Source organism: Dermacentor albipictus, chromosome 8 (genome assembly GCF_038994185.2).
Source record: "Dermacentor albipictus isolate Rhodes 1998 colony chromosome 8, USDA_Dalb.pri_finalv2, whole genome shotgun sequence".
Lineage (NCBI taxonomy): Eukaryota > Metazoa > Arthropoda > Arachnida > Ixodida > Ixodidae > Dermacentor > Dermacentor albipictus.
This window is the reverse complement of record NC_091828.1, coordinates 112,706,876-112,726,535: the sequence shown is the minus strand read 5'-3', so window position 1 is coordinate 112,726,535 and position 19,660 is coordinate 112,706,876. Positions and strand designations below refer to the sequence as shown.

General features: G+C 53.4%; 1 protein-coding gene across 7 annotated transcripts in view; it reads left to right on the top strand.

Annotated features, from left to right (window-relative positions):
* The window catches only part of LOC139049043 (solute carrier family 22 member 3-like), a 41,592-nt gene extending 25,333 nt beyond the window's left edge, over nucleotides 1-16,259 (top strand). For 6 of the 7 annotated variants that reach the window (XM_070524155.1, XM_070524150.1, XM_070524151.1 and 3 more), the window contains 5 exons: nucleotides 414-502; nucleotides 2,457-2,671; nucleotides 12,802-12,983; nucleotides 13,958-14,103; nucleotides 16,055-16,259. In XM_070524155.1, the coding sequence (XP_070380256.1) occupies nucleotides 414-502; nucleotides 2,457-2,671; nucleotides 12,802-12,983; nucleotides 13,958-14,103; nucleotides 16,055-16,142 (720 nt within the window). In that variant the 3' untranslated portion in view covers nucleotides 16,143-16,259. The remainder of the gene's footprint in view (nucleotides 1-413; nucleotides 503-2,456; nucleotides 2,672-12,801; nucleotides 12,984-13,957; nucleotides 14,104-16,054) is intronic. The other variant, XM_070524156.1, reaches the window with a different exon arrangement.
* Nucleotides 16,260-19,660: the final 3,401 nt, after the last annotated feature.

Below are 19,660 nucleotides of genomic sequence, written 5' to 3'. Positions count from 1 at the left end.
GAGACGATACAGGTTACGGCGCGCCACCCGCCGTGGTGGCGTATAGCGGCTCTATGTGTTGCGCTGCTTTGCGTCAGAGGACGCGGGACCGAATCCCGCGGCTGCTGCGACCGCATTTCGACGAGGCGGGGCACAATGAAAAATACAAAACGCCCGCGTACCGTGCAAATTGGGTGGACGGGAAAGAAAGTTCAGGGGGTCTAATTTATCCGGAGTGCGCCCCCCCCCCCCCCCGCCGCCCCTTTCGGTGTGTCTCGTAATACTATCTTGGTTTCGGGGTCGCAACACCCCAGAGTTTAATTTGCTGCGGCCTGTCGTGCAATTGTCAGAGCCCGTCGATCGATGCACGTGTCGGTGACGATAAATGAACCAATGTTCTGTAACCTCCGGTTGCCCCACGTGACCGTAACCAGGAGAACGAAGAGGCTGAGAGGGTTTGCTATCTGGACCTCGTGAGACTGCCCAGGGTCCGGCGGTACAGCGTCATCCTCGTCTACAGCTGGTGAGTGCGGGACGCATATACGTATGTAATTGAATTGTACGCTGGAAACACTTCGCAATTTCTGCACGTCGTATTTTTGTTATGGCTCACGTGTTGCATATGTGCGCAGCACTGAAAGAGACGAGCCGGCACGAGCTTGACTGTACTGAGTGCTAGGCTTAAGGTTTGAGCACTGTATAGCTCCACCAATACAACCGCATGCAGCACTTGCCTTGCGTGCTGCGATTGTTCCCGAGAGACGCCGACATTTCGCTTTGATGTGACGGAAATGAGCGAACGTAATTAGACTGGTGCATCTGCATCCAAATTAACATATATAATGCATGTTGAGAGTGAGGTGTATATGGCAGAGTATATTTAGTCACCAACTATAGTTTGCTGCCGAACTTCCTTAGATATGCCATGTGTTTTCTTTAAAAGAAAAAAAAATATGTGAATAATTTCTTTGTCTAGTCGAAGCCAAGGTCGGTGCACGCGCAAGGACGCGCAAATTTTGTCTCCGCTAATGTTCGCCAATCCCCGACATAGCGCAACTCCAAAAGCCACCGGAAATAGTGCAAACAGTGTGGGGTTCTCACCCATGCTCTTGGGACAAAGGAACGACAACACAGTATTGCAAACAATCACAAGGGCATTTATTGCACCTTTCATAAACTAATTCCCGCTAGCCGAGTTGCTATCCACAAAACATGCCGATGGGCGCGCGACAAATCGCCGAAGTCCGACTCACCGCGACCGGATAACGAGCGAATATGTTCGCCCCATGCTGGACACTAACGCCTGGCGGTTCGCGCGTACGGTCACGCGAACGGTGGCGCATTCCAACGACCGTGTTCGTCCATTCCGGGGAAGGCCTCATGAGACGGTCTCGTAGAAGCATGGATCGGCGCATGCGCAGGACGTCCGCGCCGCCTGCCGTTCCCGAGCCAAAGAGGAAGAGCTTTCACCTATTTGCGCCTAAGTAACCCCGCCGTAAAGTGGCGTTGGCAGAGCAACACTCCGTGCGGTACTTAGAAGTCGTTCGCAGTGGTTATGACTTGCGAACTCACTGGCTATACAATTCGTTAATGGCAATGCGTGCCGTAATATAGTTAATTAAAAGTTAATTAGTGAGCTTGTGTTGATTAGACTACCATGCACTCAGATTTCTCGCGCGAGTACAATCTAGCTCAAACAACAGTTACGCCATCTGCCACGGGCGATTTTCTCACTCACTCACTCACTCACTCACTCACTCACTCACTCACTCACTCACTCACTCACTCACTCACTCACTCACTCACTCACTCACTCACTCACTCACTCACTCACTCACTCACTCACTCACTCACTCACTCACTCACTCACTCACTCACTCACTCACTCACTCACTCACTTAGGGTGCGTGCAAAAAACTGAAAGCTCCTGCAGCGAGGGCAGGCGGAGATCACCTCTGAGGGCTGCTTGATCATCACTGTATACACTAGGGCGGAGGACGTTTAGTGTCCAGGAGGCTTTGTGCCGGGGTGGCCTTTACACAGGCTAAAACCTGTACCTGGAGCTGACCGCACTCTCCAACAGGTGCGACATATATCACTCCCGTCTCCCACCGCGAACTGAACTCCGCTACATTGCCGAGGCCAGCTGTAGGATAGCTGGGCACATCACAAAGCAGTGCTCGAAATTGTGCGCAACGCTGACCTTACAGCACACGTAGGTATAACGCGCACCAAACGATATATGCTTTGAAGTAGTAGCTTAGCGCAAATAAAACCACGGACACAAGGAAGACGGACAAGGACGCTTGTCCTTGTCTGTCTTCCTTGTGTCCGTGGTTTTATTTGCGCTAAGCTACTACTTCAAATATGGACGACCAACTAGCCCAACAGTAAACTCTTCTAGGTATATGCTTTAAGGCTATATAGTGTGTCTAATAACACGATTAATAAGCCACGCCTCTGCCCTGTCGTTGCAGCGTGTCCTGCGGGGCCGTGTATTACGGCATCCAGCTGTCCATGACCAACCTGGGCGGAGACCCCTACGTGGCCTTTCTGCTCGCGGGAGTGGGCGAGGTGCTGGCCGTGGTCCTCTGCTACGGCACCGTCCGCTGGTTCCGCAGGCGCCGGGCCGTGCCCGCGCTGTTCGCCGGGGCAGCGCTCTGCACGCTCGGCCTGGGAATCATCCCGCGATGTGAGTGTGTGTAACGGTAGTAGTAGTGCTCTGTACATGCACCAGAATTGGACGAGCGGCTGTAGCCTGAACGGATGCTTCATCATCATCATCACCAGCCTGGTTACGCCCACTGCAGGGCAAAGGTCTCTCCCATACTTCTCCAACAACCCCGGTCATGTACTAATTGTGGCCATGCCGTCCCTGCAAACTTCTTAATCTCATCCGCCCACCTAACTTTCTGCCGCCCCCTGCTACGCTTCCCTTCCCTTGGAATTCAGTCCGTAACCCTTAATGACCATCGGTTATCTTCCCTCCTCATTACATGTCCTGCCCATGCCCATTTCTTTTTCTTGATTTCAACTAAGATGTCATTAACTCGCGTTTGTTCCCTCACCCAATCTGCTCTTTTCTTATCCCTTGTGGGGATCGCACGCGCATCCCGATATCTCCGGAGCGGCCGCGCGGTTATCACGCGATAATCACGTGCTCGCTCGCGGAGGGTAGCGGGGAGAGGGCACCTTCGTCGCTCCCGCTGCTCTTCGCGCCTGGCCGTGACGCTGTAGCCAAGGCACCCCGTTCCCTCCTTTCCCTTTCTTGGAACCGGGGAGACCCCCTCTCCGCCGCTCGGGAGAAGCGCTATTCCCCCGACGCATCTTCGTCTCACGGCGGAAGAGCTAGCGAACGGCCGCATCTCAAATCAGCCGCTGAGACCGCCGCACGCCGTCCCCCTGTGGCGCCCGGACCTTGGTGTGCGACTCACCGCCCCAGGGCCCGAGCGCGGATCCACTTTTGGGTGAGCTGAACTCTTATCAGCCTCTTTTGTGGTTCCCACATTGTGCGGTTTGTTTCACCCCAGACGTGCGGAATGCTCCGCCGCTGAGGTTTTGTGTTGTGTTGTGTTGTGTTTGTGTGTGTTGTGGCTGTTGCTGTCTGTTGGAATCAGTGTACACCAAGGTGAATAAACACCTTAGGTCGAGACTCACCCTGTCCCCACTGGCCTGAACCCGCCGTGGTCGCAACTCACTGCGAACCGCGGGTTAGGGGTCACAGCTCTGACTGCTAGGGCTGCTGCGAAAGTGCTAGGGAGCGACTGCCGCTCCGCCGGCGCTGTGCGATCCAGAGAAGGGTCAGGTGCGCACGCGCGAGCCTGAGTAATACCCCTATATTTGGCGCCCAACGTGGGGCCAGAGGTGTGACAGGTTGAGTCTGTTTGTGTGAGTGTCTGCCACTGCACGAACGAACCATGGCAGCATACGGGGCTGATTTACAGCCGTTGTATACGCTGTCGCAGGTTGCTACCAACAGGCAACAATTCGAAGCGGCGGTAACTGCTACCGCTCAGTCATGCCCTGCGGCGAACATTAGCCCTGGGAATTTGATAAGCTTCGAAGAGGGTAGCGCTACACACGAGGCGCTCTCTCCGGCAGGATGTACCCTTGAAGGCGTGAGGCACATTACGCCGAACCCTTCGCCAGTGTTTGCGGAGAGCATGGAGCCACTGCGGCATACTTGCTCGACGCGTTCTGCTCCTGTGCCAGGCATTACTGGCCAGAGCGAGCCTCGTATCCTTGAAGGCGTGAGGCACATTACGCCGAACCCTTCGCCAGTGTTTGCGGAGAGCATGGAGCCACTGCGGCATACTTGCTCGACGCGTTCTGCTCCTGTGCCAGGCATTACTGGCCAGAGCGAGCCTCAACAGGCGCTGTTGCAGGATGCGATGCGCTTGATTGAGAGGTTGACAGGTGCCGTGCAGAACACTCTGCTGACATCTGCCGCCGCTGCTAGACCGAGAGTGAGGGTGGACTTACCCACCTACAGCGGGTATCATGATTCAGTTAGCGTCAACGAATACCTCGATCGCGTGCTGACTTACCAGCGCGCAACGGGGCTGTCCGATGACGAGATGCTGGAACGCGTCGTACCAGTGTCGTTGACTGATCACGCTGCCCGCTGGTTCCGGCTTACTGGCTACCGGTCTAGTACGCTGGCTGAGTTCCGAGCGGGATTACGCGAGGAATTCCTGCCCGCAGATTACGAGCGTCGTCTGCGGCGCGAGTTGGAGCTACGTACTCAGCATCCGGACGAATCCTTGCTCGAGTACGTCAGGGCGATGGACGAACTTTATCGTACCGCCGACCCTACCGCTCCGAACTGCGATAAGGTGGAGAGAGTCACACGACAAGCTCATCCCACCTTCGCAGCGTACCTAAGAGGCAGCAAGTTCAGGGATTTGGATGAGCTGGCCTCGGAGGCAAAGCGCATACAGGCGGACATACTCGCCTTGCGCTCATACCGACCTCCACCCCCAGCGTCGAGGGCACTTGAGCCGCGATGCGCGTGGAACGGGGACACTTTTCGCACTCGTTCCGGTGGAGATGGTGTGGTTGCTTTCAGTGACGGACAACTGAGAAACGGTTGGGGCTTATCTGACCGGGCTCTCGATCCGTACACTTATGCCATGCGTGCAGCATGCGCTGCCGATGGCCGAGGTATGCAGAATCGTGGTCGATATGCCGGCTCGATGATGCGAGAGCAGAGCGTGCCTGCAAGGGAGCAGTCGATAGAGAGGAACAATGGTCAAACGGCGCGAGGCACTGGACGCCAAGCCCGTCAAAGGCCGGCTCTCCTCTGTTATCGGTGCAACCAGCCGGGGCACTTCGCCCGGGATTGCAGACAGCCTGCGAACCGAGAGCACGCGCTTTCGGGAAACGAGCGGGGCCGCCGGTGAGCAATGCTGCATGGCCGGCGGCGGTTACAGCGGTGCGAAGTGAGACACACGAACTCCTTGCCCCGCTGGCTTGTCGTTTTGGATTGCCCAGCGACACGCCAGTCCCGCTCATAGAGGTTACAGTCGCCCGGCGCAGGTTTTTTGCGCTGTTAGACACAGGAGCAAGCGCTTCACTATTTGGCGACGAGGTGTGTGAACATCTCCGTCGGAACGCTATCCGACTGAGAGAGAGTAAAGTGACCTTCCGACTGGCCAGCGGCACGGCACACGCGAGCTGTGCTGCTAGGCTTGTGGTGCGGTGGGAGAAACGGGTGAGGCGACAGCGCCTAGCTCACCTTCCCGGCCTGTCGGTTCCTATAATTCTTGGTAGAGATTTCCTCGCCAAGACGGGCATTGTTATTGACGTCTGCAACGGAGGATATAGGGAGCGAGCATGTGGCACCCTGAAACCTTTCGTTTCATTTCAAAAAGCGTCAGAGACAACTTCGTTCGATGATGCTTCGCGCGCAGACCGACGAAACGATTGCCCGAAAAGGTCCCTCAGAACGGTTGCGGCCGGGTCGAAATGCCGTCCGGCCAACCGCACTGAGAAAAGAGGCGCGGAGGGGAACTGCTCCCCTCCCGCAAAGCCCATAACCCCCGCTGCGGTGGCAGACTGTGCCGCAGTGAGGGGCGAACGATACCACCCGCTGCTGGACGACTCAAGCAGTTTGTCGGGGGAAGAAAAGGCTCGCCTCTCAGCGCTTCTGACTGAATATGATGCCGTATTCACAGAGCGGCCTGGTTGCACTACGCTATACAGGCACAAAATTGAGACAGGTGACGCCTCTCCTTGGAAGTGCAATCCTCGGCCGGTGAGTTTGGCTAAGAGGAAAGCACTAGACAGCGCTCTGGACGAACTGCTCGATACAGGCGTTGTTGAAAGATCGGACAGCCCATGGGGTTTTCCTGTGGTGTTGGTTCCTAAAAAGGATGGGACGCCCCGCCTTTGTGTTGACTATCGCCGCCTGAACGAGGTGACACGCAAGGACGCATATCCGCTTCCTAGCATTCCCTCGATCGTATCCAACGTTGGCGGAGCGAAGTACTTCACTACGCTCGATGCAAGCAGAGGATACTTTCAGGTGGAGGTAGATCCCTGTGACCGAGAGAAGACTGCCTTCACTTGTCACAGGGGACTTTTCCAGTTTACCCGTATGCCATTCGGACTTGTCGGTGCGCCTGCGACTTACCAGCGCCTGATGGACCGTGTCTTGGGTGACGCAAGGTGGCACCACGCTCTTGCTTACCTGGACGATGTTGTGGTATACTCGCGTACCTTTGATGGGCACTTACGCCATCTCAGGGACGTGTTGGAGCGTCTGAGGTCTGCGGGGATAACGCTAAACCCGACCAAGACCCAGATTGCGGCAACCCGAGTAACGCTACTGGGGTTTAAACTGGATAACGGACGCCTTCTACCGTGTGATGACAAGGTTCAGGCATTATTGAACTACCCGTCACCGGAAGACATAGGCGGACTGAGACGCTTTTTGGGGCTGGCGAATTTCTATCGACAGTTCATCCCAAACTGCGCTGCACTGCAAGCCCCCTTGACAATGCTGTTGAGGAAAGGTGAGCAGTGGAGGTGGGGTCCCGAGCAAGAGGAGGCACTGCGCAACCTCGTAAACGCGCTCGTGGAAACCACCGAGTTAAGGCTACCTGATTTGAACAAAGAATTTGTCATTCATACGGACGCCAGCGACCTTGGCCTAGGAGCGGTTTTGCTCCAACAGCACGAAGGTAGCTTGCGCCCGGTAGCTTTTGCCAGCCGCTCTTTGACTGCCGCAGAGAAAAATTATTCCGTGACCGAAAAGGAATGTCTGGCGATCATTTTCGCTCTCAACAAGTTTGATTACTATATTGATGGAGTCCCATTCATAATTGAGACCGATCATATGGCATTAACTTGGCTTAGGCGCTTAGGAGAGCCGAGCGGCCGGCTCGCGCGATGGGCACTTCTCCTGCAGCGATACGATATTACCGTTCGCTACAGGAGAGGAAAGAACAACGTTGTGGCGGACGCACTTTCGCGCGCGCCCGTTGACTGTGAGAAGAGTGATATTACTACTCAACTCACCTCGCCCGAAACTGAGCTTGTGAGCGGACTAACCGCTGCGATGACTGAGGTTGTCAGGAGGGGTAATATTAATACCCATCGTGACCCCTCAGTGACTCAGCCTAAGAGCAGAGTAACTGCTACAATGCTCGACGGCGCTGGTCCCGAAGGAAGGGCGGATGAACCCCCTTCTCAGGACGAAAGCGTGAACCACTTGGACTGCGTCAGTTCTGTGGGGAGCGTGTTCGGCAGAAAGGAGCTGTTAGAGGCACAGCGGGAGGATCCGTTTTGTAAAAAAGTGTTTGAGGGGCTCCGGGAGCCCGGCGGCGCGGCCGCGGCGCACATGGACGCAGCTGGTATTGCTGTGGGTGCGCGGCGCTCCGAAACAGCTGGTAATGCTGTGAGCGCGTTGGATTCCTACCTGCTAGACTCTGACGGCGTCCTGCTGAGATACATTCCCGCGGAGAAGGATACACACGAGTCCTTCAAAGCGGTGATTCCACGCACGCTGAGAGGAGCACTTTTACGCTACTTTCACGATACGTGCCTGGCCGGGCATGCAAGTGGCCCTAAGACTTATCTGAAGTTGTGCCGCTTTGCTACCTGGCCTGGAATGAAGCGGGAGGTGATGCGCTACGCCCGCTCGTGCAACGTGTGCCAACGCGTGAAGCCGCGTGGTGGACGCCCACCCGGGCTCATGCAGCCGATCAATAGCCGAACACCGTGGCAAATTACGGCATGTGACGTCATGGGGCCTTACCCCAGGACACCGAGCGGGAACCGATTCCTTCTCGTAGTCACAGACCATTTCAGCAAGTGGGTGGAACTGTTCCCCCTACGGAAGCTGACGGCACGCGTGATCATGGGAAAGCTGATCGAGGTGTTTACACGATTCGGCTATCCTGAGCAGCTGATAACGGACAATGCGTCCTACTTCACTGCCAAACTCTTCGTGGACTCTTGTGCAGCTCTCGGCATTAAGCACAGGAGAACAACCACGTACCATGCCCAGGCGAATCCCACTGAGCGTGTGAACCGCAACATCAAGCACATGCTAGTTGCATTTGCGGGGACGCACAATGAGTGGGACGCTTGTCTTCCTGAAATTGGATTTGCTATCAGGTCGACAGTGAACCGATCGACTGGGTATGCACCCGCCACCCTCAACCTTGGGAGGGAGCTGTTGAATCCGGTAGAACTTACTCTACAGGAACGAAGCAGCACGGAACTGGTTGTTTCGTCGGCACGCGCCGATTATGCGACTGGGCTGCGCGCGAAGGTAACGGAGGCTTTACGAAAAGCGCGACGGAACCTGAGCACTGCACGTGCCGAGCAGAAAGCGCAGTACGACCGCTCTCATCGGGAAGTTCAGTACAAAGTGGGCGACCTGGTGTTGAGACGGAATCACGTCCTGAGCGACGCCAGTAAGAAATTCTCAGCTTCTCTGGCGCCGAAATGGACAGGACCGTACCGGGTGCGAGAGACTGTCTCTTCGCTCGTGTACAGGCTGGCGGACTTGAAGCTAAGACCGATCAGCCGACCGGTGCATGTCTGCGATCTCAAACCCTACTATGACAGAGGGAACGAGTGGCCCGAGGAGAATGCTCTCCCGCGCCCGCAGGCAGCGGCATCGGGTGGCACGGCTCGACGTTCGAGCCCGGTGCGGCATTATAACTTGCGATCTCGGCAGAACTAACTCTGTCCGGTTCGCGGAGGCTATTTTATTGTGCGCGATATCGGACGGAATGCTCCTCCGATGTCTAGCATGCAGGCTTCCAGAGCGAGCACGCGCTTTCTCTTTGGAAGAAGCGAGAGGGGCTAACAGAATTGTTGCAGCAGCAGACCGCCCGTCGGGAGCCGTGAAACAACCACCAAGCAAAAAGGAAAGACCATCTCCACTGCCGGTGGGGACGAGCAGGCCGCAAGCAGTCAGCAGCGCAGTGCAGGCAACAGGCGGCGAGAAAACATCCTCCGGCGGCTAACAGCGAGGTGAGAGGTGCAGCGGGCGACTTCCGGTCCGGAATGGTCGCAGCGGCGCAGAATTCGCCGAACCGCGCCGCAGAACCCCGCCACCGAGTTGCGAGCCCCGCAACCAAGCATCCAGCCTCAAGGCCGAGCGTAGACTTCGCCCGCAAGGACAGAGTGGACCCCTGCTGCGCAGCGAGGTGCAAGCCATCGTCAGGGGTGGGTCGGCGCGCCTTTGCCGACCTTGCGTGCCGAAACCCGCGAGGGAGGACAACGAACCCCGGGAACACCAAAAGATAGCTGTCCTGCGCCATCTCGAGGCTGGTTCGGGGATCGCGTCAGCGTAATCGAGGCAGCCAAGAGAAATCCAGGGGCCCCCTTCGCCACCACCAACCCGGCAAGTCCGACTGGGTAGATGACGCCGCCGAGAGGCAAGGTGACCCGGACCCAGCAGCCTTCTTGCCTCCTACTACATCCTGTGACTGCCAAGCTGCTCCGTGGCATCGTTCAACGTTCCGGCCTGGCTCGCGACCACCTACACGGCGACAACGACGGTCTGCAGCTAGAGCTGCTCCCTCACCAACATGGATGGACTCAAACCGTGTTGCTGTCGGAGTAGCATGTCCCTCTCGCAGGAAAGCCTCAGGTGACGGCGGCCTCTTAGCGGCTACAGGGTTATTTTAAGGAGGGGGGGATGTGGGGATCGCACGCGCATCCCGATATCTCCGGAGCGGCCGCGCGGTTATCACGCGATAATCACGTGCTCGCTCGCGGAGGGTAGCGGGGAGAGGGCACCTTCGTCGCTCCCGCTGCTCTTCGCGCCTGGCCGTGACGCTGTAGCCAAGGCACCCCGTTCCCTCCTTTCCCTTTCTTGGAACCGGGGAGACCCCCTCTCCGCCGCTCGGGAGAAGCGCTATTCCCCCGACGCATCTTCGTCTCACGGCGGAAGAGCTAGCGAACGGCCGCATCTCAAATCAGCCGCTGAGACCGCCGCACGCCGTCCCCCTGTGGCGCCCGGACCTTGGTGTGCGACTCACCGCCCCAGGGCCCGAGCGCGGATCCACTTTTGGGTGAGCTGAACTCTTATCAGCCTCTTTTGTGGTTCCCACATTGTGCGGTTTGTTTCACCCCAGACGTGCGGAATGCTCCGCCGCTGAGGTTTTGTGTTGTGTTGTGTTTGTGTGTGTTGTGGCTGTTGCTGTCTGTTGGAATCAGTGTACACCAAGGTGAATAAACACCTTAGGTCGAGACTCACCCTGTCCCCACTGGCCTGAACCCGCCGTGGTCGCAACTCACTGCGAACCGCGGGTTAGGGGTCACAGCTCTGACTGCTAGGGCTGCTGCGAAAGTGCTAGGGAGCGACTGCCGCTCCGCCGGCGCTGTGCGATCCAGAGAAGGGTCAGGTGCGCACGCGCGAGCCTGAGTAATACCCCTATACCCTTAACGTTACACCTATCATTCTTCTTTCCATAGCTCGTTGCATCGTCCTCAATTTGAGTAGAACCCTTTTCGTAAGCCTCCAGGTTTCTGCCCCGTAGGTGAGTACTGGTAAGACACAGCCATTATACACTTTTCTCTTGAGGGATAATGGCAACGGATGCTTATAGCGCTGCAAGTGCTACAGTGCTGTGTATAGTGACGGTATGCGGTGACGGTATTTGACTGTTGATTGTATGTTTATGTTCCTTTCGTTCTCTATCTCTACCTTGCTATCACCTTAACTCCCCCTCCCCTCTCTCCCCGGCATGCATAGGGTAGCAAACCGGATCTACCCGCCGTCTGGTTCAACGTTACTAGACTAGCTTCTAGTAACGTTGGTCTGGTTAACCTTCCCTGCCTTTGGCCTTTCTTCTGTTTCTCTCTACAGCGTCAGCGGTCGCGAGCGCTTTCAGCGAAATTTCCCGGCCGTATCTGTCCGTCCGATGTATTAGACACGCCCACGTGACGATACGGAAGATGGTGTGCACAAATCTCCCGTGGCACAGCGAGCCACCTTGTGACGTTTCTTTTCTTTTTTTGTAAATCGTATCGAGTGTAAAGTGTCGCATCGAGGTGACACTTGGTGAAAGCCGAGTAGACCATTATTTATTTTTTGTCTCCCTGATTTTTTCTCAGTGAAGCTGCATGAATGTACTGAGTAACTGACTTTCTTGGGTGATTAACTGCCCGTATTGGCATGTAGGTGTGAATGTCAATAACTCAGTAACCCGATGTAGATACCGATGCTAGGCACTGAAAAGTGAAATCCTAGAGCTACGAGTATTAAACGCGAGACTATACAATAAAGCTTGAAAGCGAAATCCTAAAGCTGCGGGTACTAAGCACGAGACTACAGTAAACCTTGGTGGAGCGAGAGACAGGCGTGGCAGCTGGCGCAGAGCATTCTGGACCTTTCTAACGTTACGTCGTGTAAGTTTTGCAGATTTTGAGCGATCCCTGAGAAAATCCTTTAAGTGATCTAGGTCTATCGCTCTCACCCAATGCTGTTCTTAATGCACGCATACAGAGAGTTTGAGCATATGTGGATCTGCATCATTCTTTAAAAAAATTATTACTCTGCAGTCAAACGGCAAACTTCTTTGGGCACTCGCCATATTTGCGCGCGGCGTTCCGCTAGACGGTTTCACTCGCGCGATAACAGCAGCGAGACAGCGACCCCAAGAAACCTTACTGCGCCGGAACAGCTGGAACACAAAACGTGTTTTTAAGTTCCTCCACTGCGCGAAAAGTCTACATTTAAGTTTTGAGATAAAAGACAGGCGCGTTACGCTTTAAAATTAATACATACAACTTCTCGCATAACTTACGGCAACCTTGACTTGCAAAATTGTCGTTATGTAAACAGGAAAAGTGTGGAACATCTGCGCGCTTAAATTTCAACGCACTCCTGCTATATTCTTTTCATTCTCGCGAACAAACACAGAACACTTTCAATTAAGCCGAAAGGCGACGGAAGTTACACTAGCCTATAAACTTACAGGACCCTCCAGCTGGCACCAGCTTTGTTGGGGAGTTGGAGTATTTGACAATGAATTGTATAGTTAAGTGCACAAAAAAAAGAAAACCCACATCTGAATTCGACGCATTGCGTACGTTCTTTTATCTAAAAACGTCAAGAATATGTGCCTGCAGTGTAGTATGCGGCAAAATACTTCTTTTTTTTCTTGGCTAACTTGACTCTCGTAAATGACTGACCGGAAGTTCTCTGGGGTCATGAACGCAGTGCTGCCACATCGCCGTCCACGCTTTTCTTGCTCGCTAAATTTAGCGTACTGCGTCAGTGAGCAAAACCGGAAGACGTCCAGGGGGCCCGTGTTTGTAAACAGCGAGAGGGACTGTGTTTGGATCGTTGCGCAGCCCTCACGTGGCTCCGCCTGGCGGACGGCTTTGTGGGCAAGGTGCTGTCCGGCGGCGTGTTCACCGTCACCTGGCTGTACGCGGCGGAAGTGTTCCCCACCGTACTGCGCACCGTGGGAGTCGGCGCTTGCCTCGTGGGCATAAGGGTCGGCTCTGCTCTCGTGCCGTTCCTGCTGGAAACGGTGAGTGACGTCACGTACATATGTGCGCACGAGGCAAAGAAGCGCGGCGACATCTGCGCGAATCTGTCGTACGTAGAGACACCGAACAGCCGTTCATTTACGCCACGGCTGCAGTGATGATACGTATAGGTTATCCCATGCATGCGGTATGCGCACGAATTAAACTCGACAGTCTTTGGTGTGAACTACTAGCCACCATAGTGTGAACTACAGATCCGCTCGCCGGCAATCGGAAGCATGCGATTCTGCTCTGAATTGAATTCTGGGGGGTCTTGCGTGCCTTGGCCCCAATTTGATCACGAGACACGTCGCACAGTGCATGGCGGACTCCGGATTAATTGTGACCACCGCGGGGATATTTAACGTGCCTCCAATGCACGTGAAACTGGTGTTTTTTCGTCTCCCCCCCCCCCCCCCCCCCCCCCCATCGAAATGCGGCCGCCGGCGGTTGGGCTCTGACGCACTTCAAGTTTGTTGGTTCGCTGCTTTAAACTTTAAAGAAAAAAAAAACCGTCCTACATTGAGCTGCGGCTTGCTATGAGAACAGATGTATAGTGAAATGCCGTATCCTTTTGGGAAGAGAATAAAAGTCAAACGTTTAGAATGAGCCATCCGTTGTCATTACAGTTCGTTTTCACGCTCTGTTACAAGAAGGAATAACAATTGTGCAGTGTCTGACGCTGATGTACGCCTTGTGGGGAGTAAAGGCTGGCCAAGCTTCTTTACAGCACTCGTTTCGTCACTTCGTACGCGGTTACAGTTATCACTTACTCGCTGCCGGCTTCCGCGTTAGTTGCGCCACGCGGTGGCATTGTTAACAAGCGTGCAGGGGGTTCGCACAGGCCTTCCAAGAGTGTAACAAGTCTGCCCCTATGTAACAATACGTGTGGAAAAAGCTGTGACGTGAAACCACGTTGGGCTTCTCTCTGCCGGTCTACGTATACTGTGTTACTGTTTCCGATCTTCGACACCAGAGGCGCTACACGCACGAGTCGGTGCCCATGGCAGTCCTGGCGGCGGTCTATGCCCTGGCGGCCGTCCTGGTTCTGCTGCTTCCCGAGACGTTCAGGGTGGCGCTACCGGACACTCTGCGAGAGACCTTGGACCTGAAGAAGAGCAAGTACGCGGGGCACATTGGCAGAGTTTCGCTCTTTTGGTGGGGCAGCTGGGGCCGTGTACGGTTCTATCCGCGGCGTAAGATAGACAGGATCACTGTCTTGCCTCTGTCAAGGAGGTTGAGTGGAAATGTCCCGAAGGTGAAGCAGTACAGGAGGGGCACGATAAAACTATAATTAAACGATAAAAGCGGTAAAAAAGCATTTTTCGCACACTTCTCTCGAGCCAATCACCTCCTTGGTTAATGCATTATCTACGCGTGTCTCTGTATTACTGATTTTAGAGTGAAATCTGCATATCCTGGCGTATTGTATTCGGAAGAACGTCATCAATATTAAAAAAGAATTTGTTATTTTCGTTGCGAACAACCACCTTTTATTGTCTAATTAGCCTAGCATTACAATAAGAGAGCCAAATCACTTAATTTGCAAGTTGAGATGACCCGACAAGGCTCTACTTCAGGTGAAGGAGGGGCAAGCATTGGCTTCACCTTTCTGGCAAGAAGCTATGGGAGTTTCCACTCTAGCAATTTTTGTTAGCCACCTCGGCCTATCTTGCATGTGCGTTTGCTGCGGTCAGCTATGGTGTCCAAGAGATAAAAACGCGCCCAACTTCCCTCCGTACTCTCTGCCTGCGTTTGCCTCCTCTCTTTTCCTTCGCTTTCCGAGGCACTCTCTCCCTTTTCGCTCTTCTCTGGGGGCGGATGAATGGTGGATGGATGTTATGAGCGTCCCCTTTGGAACGGGGCGGTTGGTTGCGCCACCAAGCTCTTGCTATTATACTGCCTAATGTCCTACCTGAGTTAAACAATAAAAAAAATTATAGACACTATGAACTCCCACATCCAAATTTTATGATCCCTTATTGCTAACTGTGCTTTTGTACGTCTCCGTTTTTTGTCGTTTCCCTACTTTTCGTCCACCAATCCTCCAATCGCCTCTTACTAATGCCTATTGCGGACATGTTTACTTTTCCGCTGCTCTCGCTGAACCCAAGGGCTTCAAGGAGGCCAGTGGTGCCTAAATCGACCGCTGGGTAGACGTCTTCACATTATAATAAAACATGCTCCATAGTTTCCCCAGCTTTACCGCAGCAAGAACACGCTTCTTGTTCCTTCTTATATCTCGCGGACGGGTAATACGATTTCACGCCGCCTCGCGGTCAAGTCATGAACTGATCACGTCGAAAACCTCGCAAGCAGCAAAAAACAAGCCAGGCACACCGCTCTTCACTGCCTGTCTCGCCCCGTCAAACACGATGATATCACGGCGCGCTGTTCGTTTGCAAATGCGACAATGGAAAAAGAGGCGAACACGCATGCTATCGACAAACATGGCGAAATGCAAACAATAAAAACGAAACGATAGCAGGCGGGCGTTGGACGAGTGAAGAAGGTAAAAAATACTGGCTTGTGTGCTGACAAGTGACATTAGTCGTAAAAAGGTACCGGACGACGGCAAGCCGATGCATTGAAATTGAAATGCTTTGTGCTTGGATGCTCCTCAGTAGGTGAACCGACGTCGCTGTCACATATAAAACACTCGTACACGATGTGTTATATCGACTCATAACGTCAAATGCGCAATAAAGCTACTCTTGCTGGATTCCAGGTGAACGAGAACAAAGGGGGTTAACCGAGGGGGCCTGATTTTTATTAATCGTATCATGAGAAGCAAAAAAAAAACAATGACACCAACGAAAACAGAGGGAGAATTACTTGTACTTACTAAATGAATTAAATAAATGATAAATTAATGGTAATGAAAGTGGATGAAAAAACAACTTGCCGCAGGTGGGGAACGATCTCACGTCTTCGCATTACGCGTGCGATGGTCTAACCAACTCCAGCGAGCAATGGCTTGGAGAGCTGTAACTACAACACTTGAAAAACGCACCCTACTTTTCTCATTTCTCTCTCTTTATTTATTTATTATTATTTTTCTTGCCTTGCTCAGAAAAGCCAAGCCACACCCGTCGGCAGCGGAGCTGGTGGACTACGAGAGAGTTCCCGCCGTAAACAGAGAGACCGAGGGTGAACCGTGACACAAGACTGCGGTTAGAACACCCGGCTCACAGACGGAAAGCCACGAGCTCAAGCCCCACCGCAAGAGTTCTTGTATCCACACCAGATTCGAAGCGTCGCTTCGAATTCCGGGCATATCTTGGGTGTATCCTGTCTCCATAGCCTACCCGCCGTGGTTGCTCAGTGGCTATGGTGTTGGGCTGCTGAGCACGAGGTCGCGGGATCGAATCCTGGCCATGGCGGCCGCATTTCGATGGGGGCGAAATGCGAAAACACCCGTGTACTTAGATTTAGGTGCACGTTAAAGATCCCCAGGTGGTCGAAATTTCCGGAGTCCCCCACTACGGCGTGCCTCATAATCAGAAGGTGGTTTTGGCACGTAAAACCCCATAATTTAATTTTTTTTAATTTTGTCTCCATAGCCTCCGAGATCGGAATGCGAGCCGCCGGATTTCCGAGGCCGTGTTGTCGGAGGGGGATCGACTGATGGATGGATGGATGGATGGACTACCGATGAATGCCCTCAACCGAGCACAAAATGGCGCCAACTCTGTTTCCTCTACCCTGCCCAGTGACTTATGCGGTTGTCGCACGGGGCTCTTTCGATCGCGATCGGGCCCGATAGGTATTGAACTTCTCTATAGCGATCGGTTAATTCGCGCAGGATGCGGAAGGGAGCCAATCGCGGTCGCGAAATTCGATCCTGATCTGGGTCTATGGCGATCGAAAGTGCTCGTGTGACACCTGTGTAGAAACAGCACACGAACTAGGGCCGGTTAAATGCGCAGTAACATCCGTCCTATATTTTTTTGGACGGTCTCGATTTTTGCGGTCTTCTCTGCCTTTCTGTAAATACCCCTCTCTGTTTTTGCTATCATTGGTTGGTTTTCGTCATTTCACAAAAACGTTCATCTGCTCAATACAAAGGAGGACTGCTTGACTTTATTTCCTACTACTACTACTATCTACCATATACTTCGTATAAGATAGAGCAGACATGGGCGTCGTGAAATTTAAGAGGAGCAGTGTACTACATGGCTTTCCATAACGCGATAAGCAAGCGGCCCACGACACCAGAAACTTGTTTGAAGGCAGCTAAAGATTGAAAAGGATCCTATTGAAAAGGATCCAGATGTGGCTCAACGGGTGTTTACATTCCAGTATGTTACATTGCATATACAATTCCACCTTCACTGCCAGCTCTTCGCGTGCTTCGTCTATAGGTGAAACGTCGAATAGACCATTTTCGGAGCACAATGTTAAATTATACTTCTTGCATTAAAAAAAGAATAATCGACAGATTGGCGCGATTATTTCGTTTCTGAACTCATCCGCTGCAATAACGGCAGGGTTTCTCAGCAAACCCCACAATCTCGCTTGCTCACCAACTAATGTTGCTATATATGTTTTAAAAAACGCAGTTTCGCTCCAAAGTCGAATGATCCACTGCCATAGCAAATTAGTGGACAGCTATACGAAGTATAGCAGTTTTATCGACCGTATAGACTTGTAAACTTGTGTCACGTGCGCACAAGCAAACATGAACTCATCTGACTCGATGACCGTAGATTCTCGCTGTCAAAACGGTGGAGTGAGGAAGCGCGGCAGCAGCAGCGAGCGAAGTGACCTTCGTGCGGCGTCTCCCATCAATACGAACTAAGCCGCGAGAACATACAGAACATAGCGCGCGGCCGGACTCTGTCCCCGTCGCAGGTGGCTTTCAAAACGCAGAGGCCCAGAGTAGAACGCGCGACGGAAAACGGCGCGCTTTCTCCCAACTTACACCGCTTGCGTGCGCGAGAGTGAGCCGCGATCGACGGTTCACACTCCCTATTCCCCCCCCTCGGATCATTGCGCGCGACGGAAGACGACGCGCTTTCTCCCAGCTTACCTCGCTGGCGTGCGCGAGATTGAGCCGCGATCGCCGGTTCATTCCCTATTCTCCCCCTCGGATCTTTGCACGCGACGGAAGACGGCGCGCTTTCTCCCAGCTTACCTCGCTTGCGTGCGCAAGAATGAGCCGTGATCGCCGGTTCACTCCCTATTCTCCCCCTCCCCATCGGATCCTTGCGCGCGACAGAAGACGGTGCGCTTTCTCCCAGCTTATCTCCCTTGCGTGCGCGATCGAGCCGCGATCGCTGACTCACCCTCGCGCGTATCGCACGCGACGATTTTATCGCCCTTGGACTTTACACCTATCCTCGCGGCGACGGCAGAAATGCGTTTGGAGTGTCCATATAATAGAGACTTTTAGCTTGTACGCTATTCCGGTAAACGGGAGCGGTTTGGGCGGATTACCGGATGGTCGGGGCGTAAACGTGAGCGGTGAAGCCGCCTGGTGTTGTAGAGCTCAACCAGACAAACGCAGAGCTAAAACTGCAGTAACTCACCATAACCTGCTTCGCCACTCGTGCAAATTTTTGGCAGCGGCGTAATTGTGAACACGATTACGCCACTGTCGAAAATTTACCCCAGCAGCTAAGCAGAATACAGTAATTAGCTCTGTGTTTGTGTGGTTGAGCTTTGCGCCACCAGCTGGCGCCACCGATCGGGCCGCTCACCTTGACGCCCCCGCTAAACCGGAAAACCGCCCGCGCTTGCCCGAATACCGGACACGCTAAACGTCTCTAATTGCTATCGCAATAAAATAATTTCTTTGCTAAGCGCGCAACACTGTTTTTTCTCCGCTGCGGTATTGCTTAGTATTGCCTCCGACATACAGGCACAGACGTCGCCAATCTTGGAGTGTGCGCCATGCATAATATGTCGCACAAACTGCCCAGCGCGAACACTCTGCGATGCATAGCTTATCGGACAGATCATTCCTTCAAGGTTGCATTTCACTCGCGGGGCTGTACATCGAAATTATGTTCATGGCGGTGACTTTCGATCGGACAGGTAACTCCTACTTGGTGAGGTGTTGATCCTTGCCACACCTCAGTAGTCGGATGCGGATTTTAAACGAATCATTTCCACTGGAACCATGAACTGTATACCGCGTATCGCACACGGTATGCAGTGTCCCACGTAACCTCAGCCAAAATTTTAAAAGTATATATGCAAATGCCGCGTAGCTGGGCAGAACCAAAGTCATGTTGTTTGCCGTCACTTGGAAATACTCCAATGATATTTTGCTTTCCCCCTAATTACATAATTACTCTTCATAAACGAATGAACTCCTCAAATATTATAATTAGATGAAAAGTGTCAATGAGAAAATTGTAGAGCAACATGAAAAAAAAAACTCCCGATGCAGCTTTTTGTTGCTCAATAGGTGCTACATGTAAGTTTTTCCGAGCGTGAAAGAAGCTCACAAGTAGATGCAAAATCGCCACGAGACTGGCTGCTCGAGGCGCATTGCGGTCTTTGGCGGACTCGGGACACTTGCTCAATGTGTCCGGACTGTCTTACTAAATTCAGGACTGTTCGCAACCCTGTGGTCAACGCGTCGTGAGGCCGATTTCGGTCGCTTACACCTAGCTGTTGGACAATAACGTGCATTTTAAAAGGTCATTTTAGGAGCAACCTTCCCAACTTC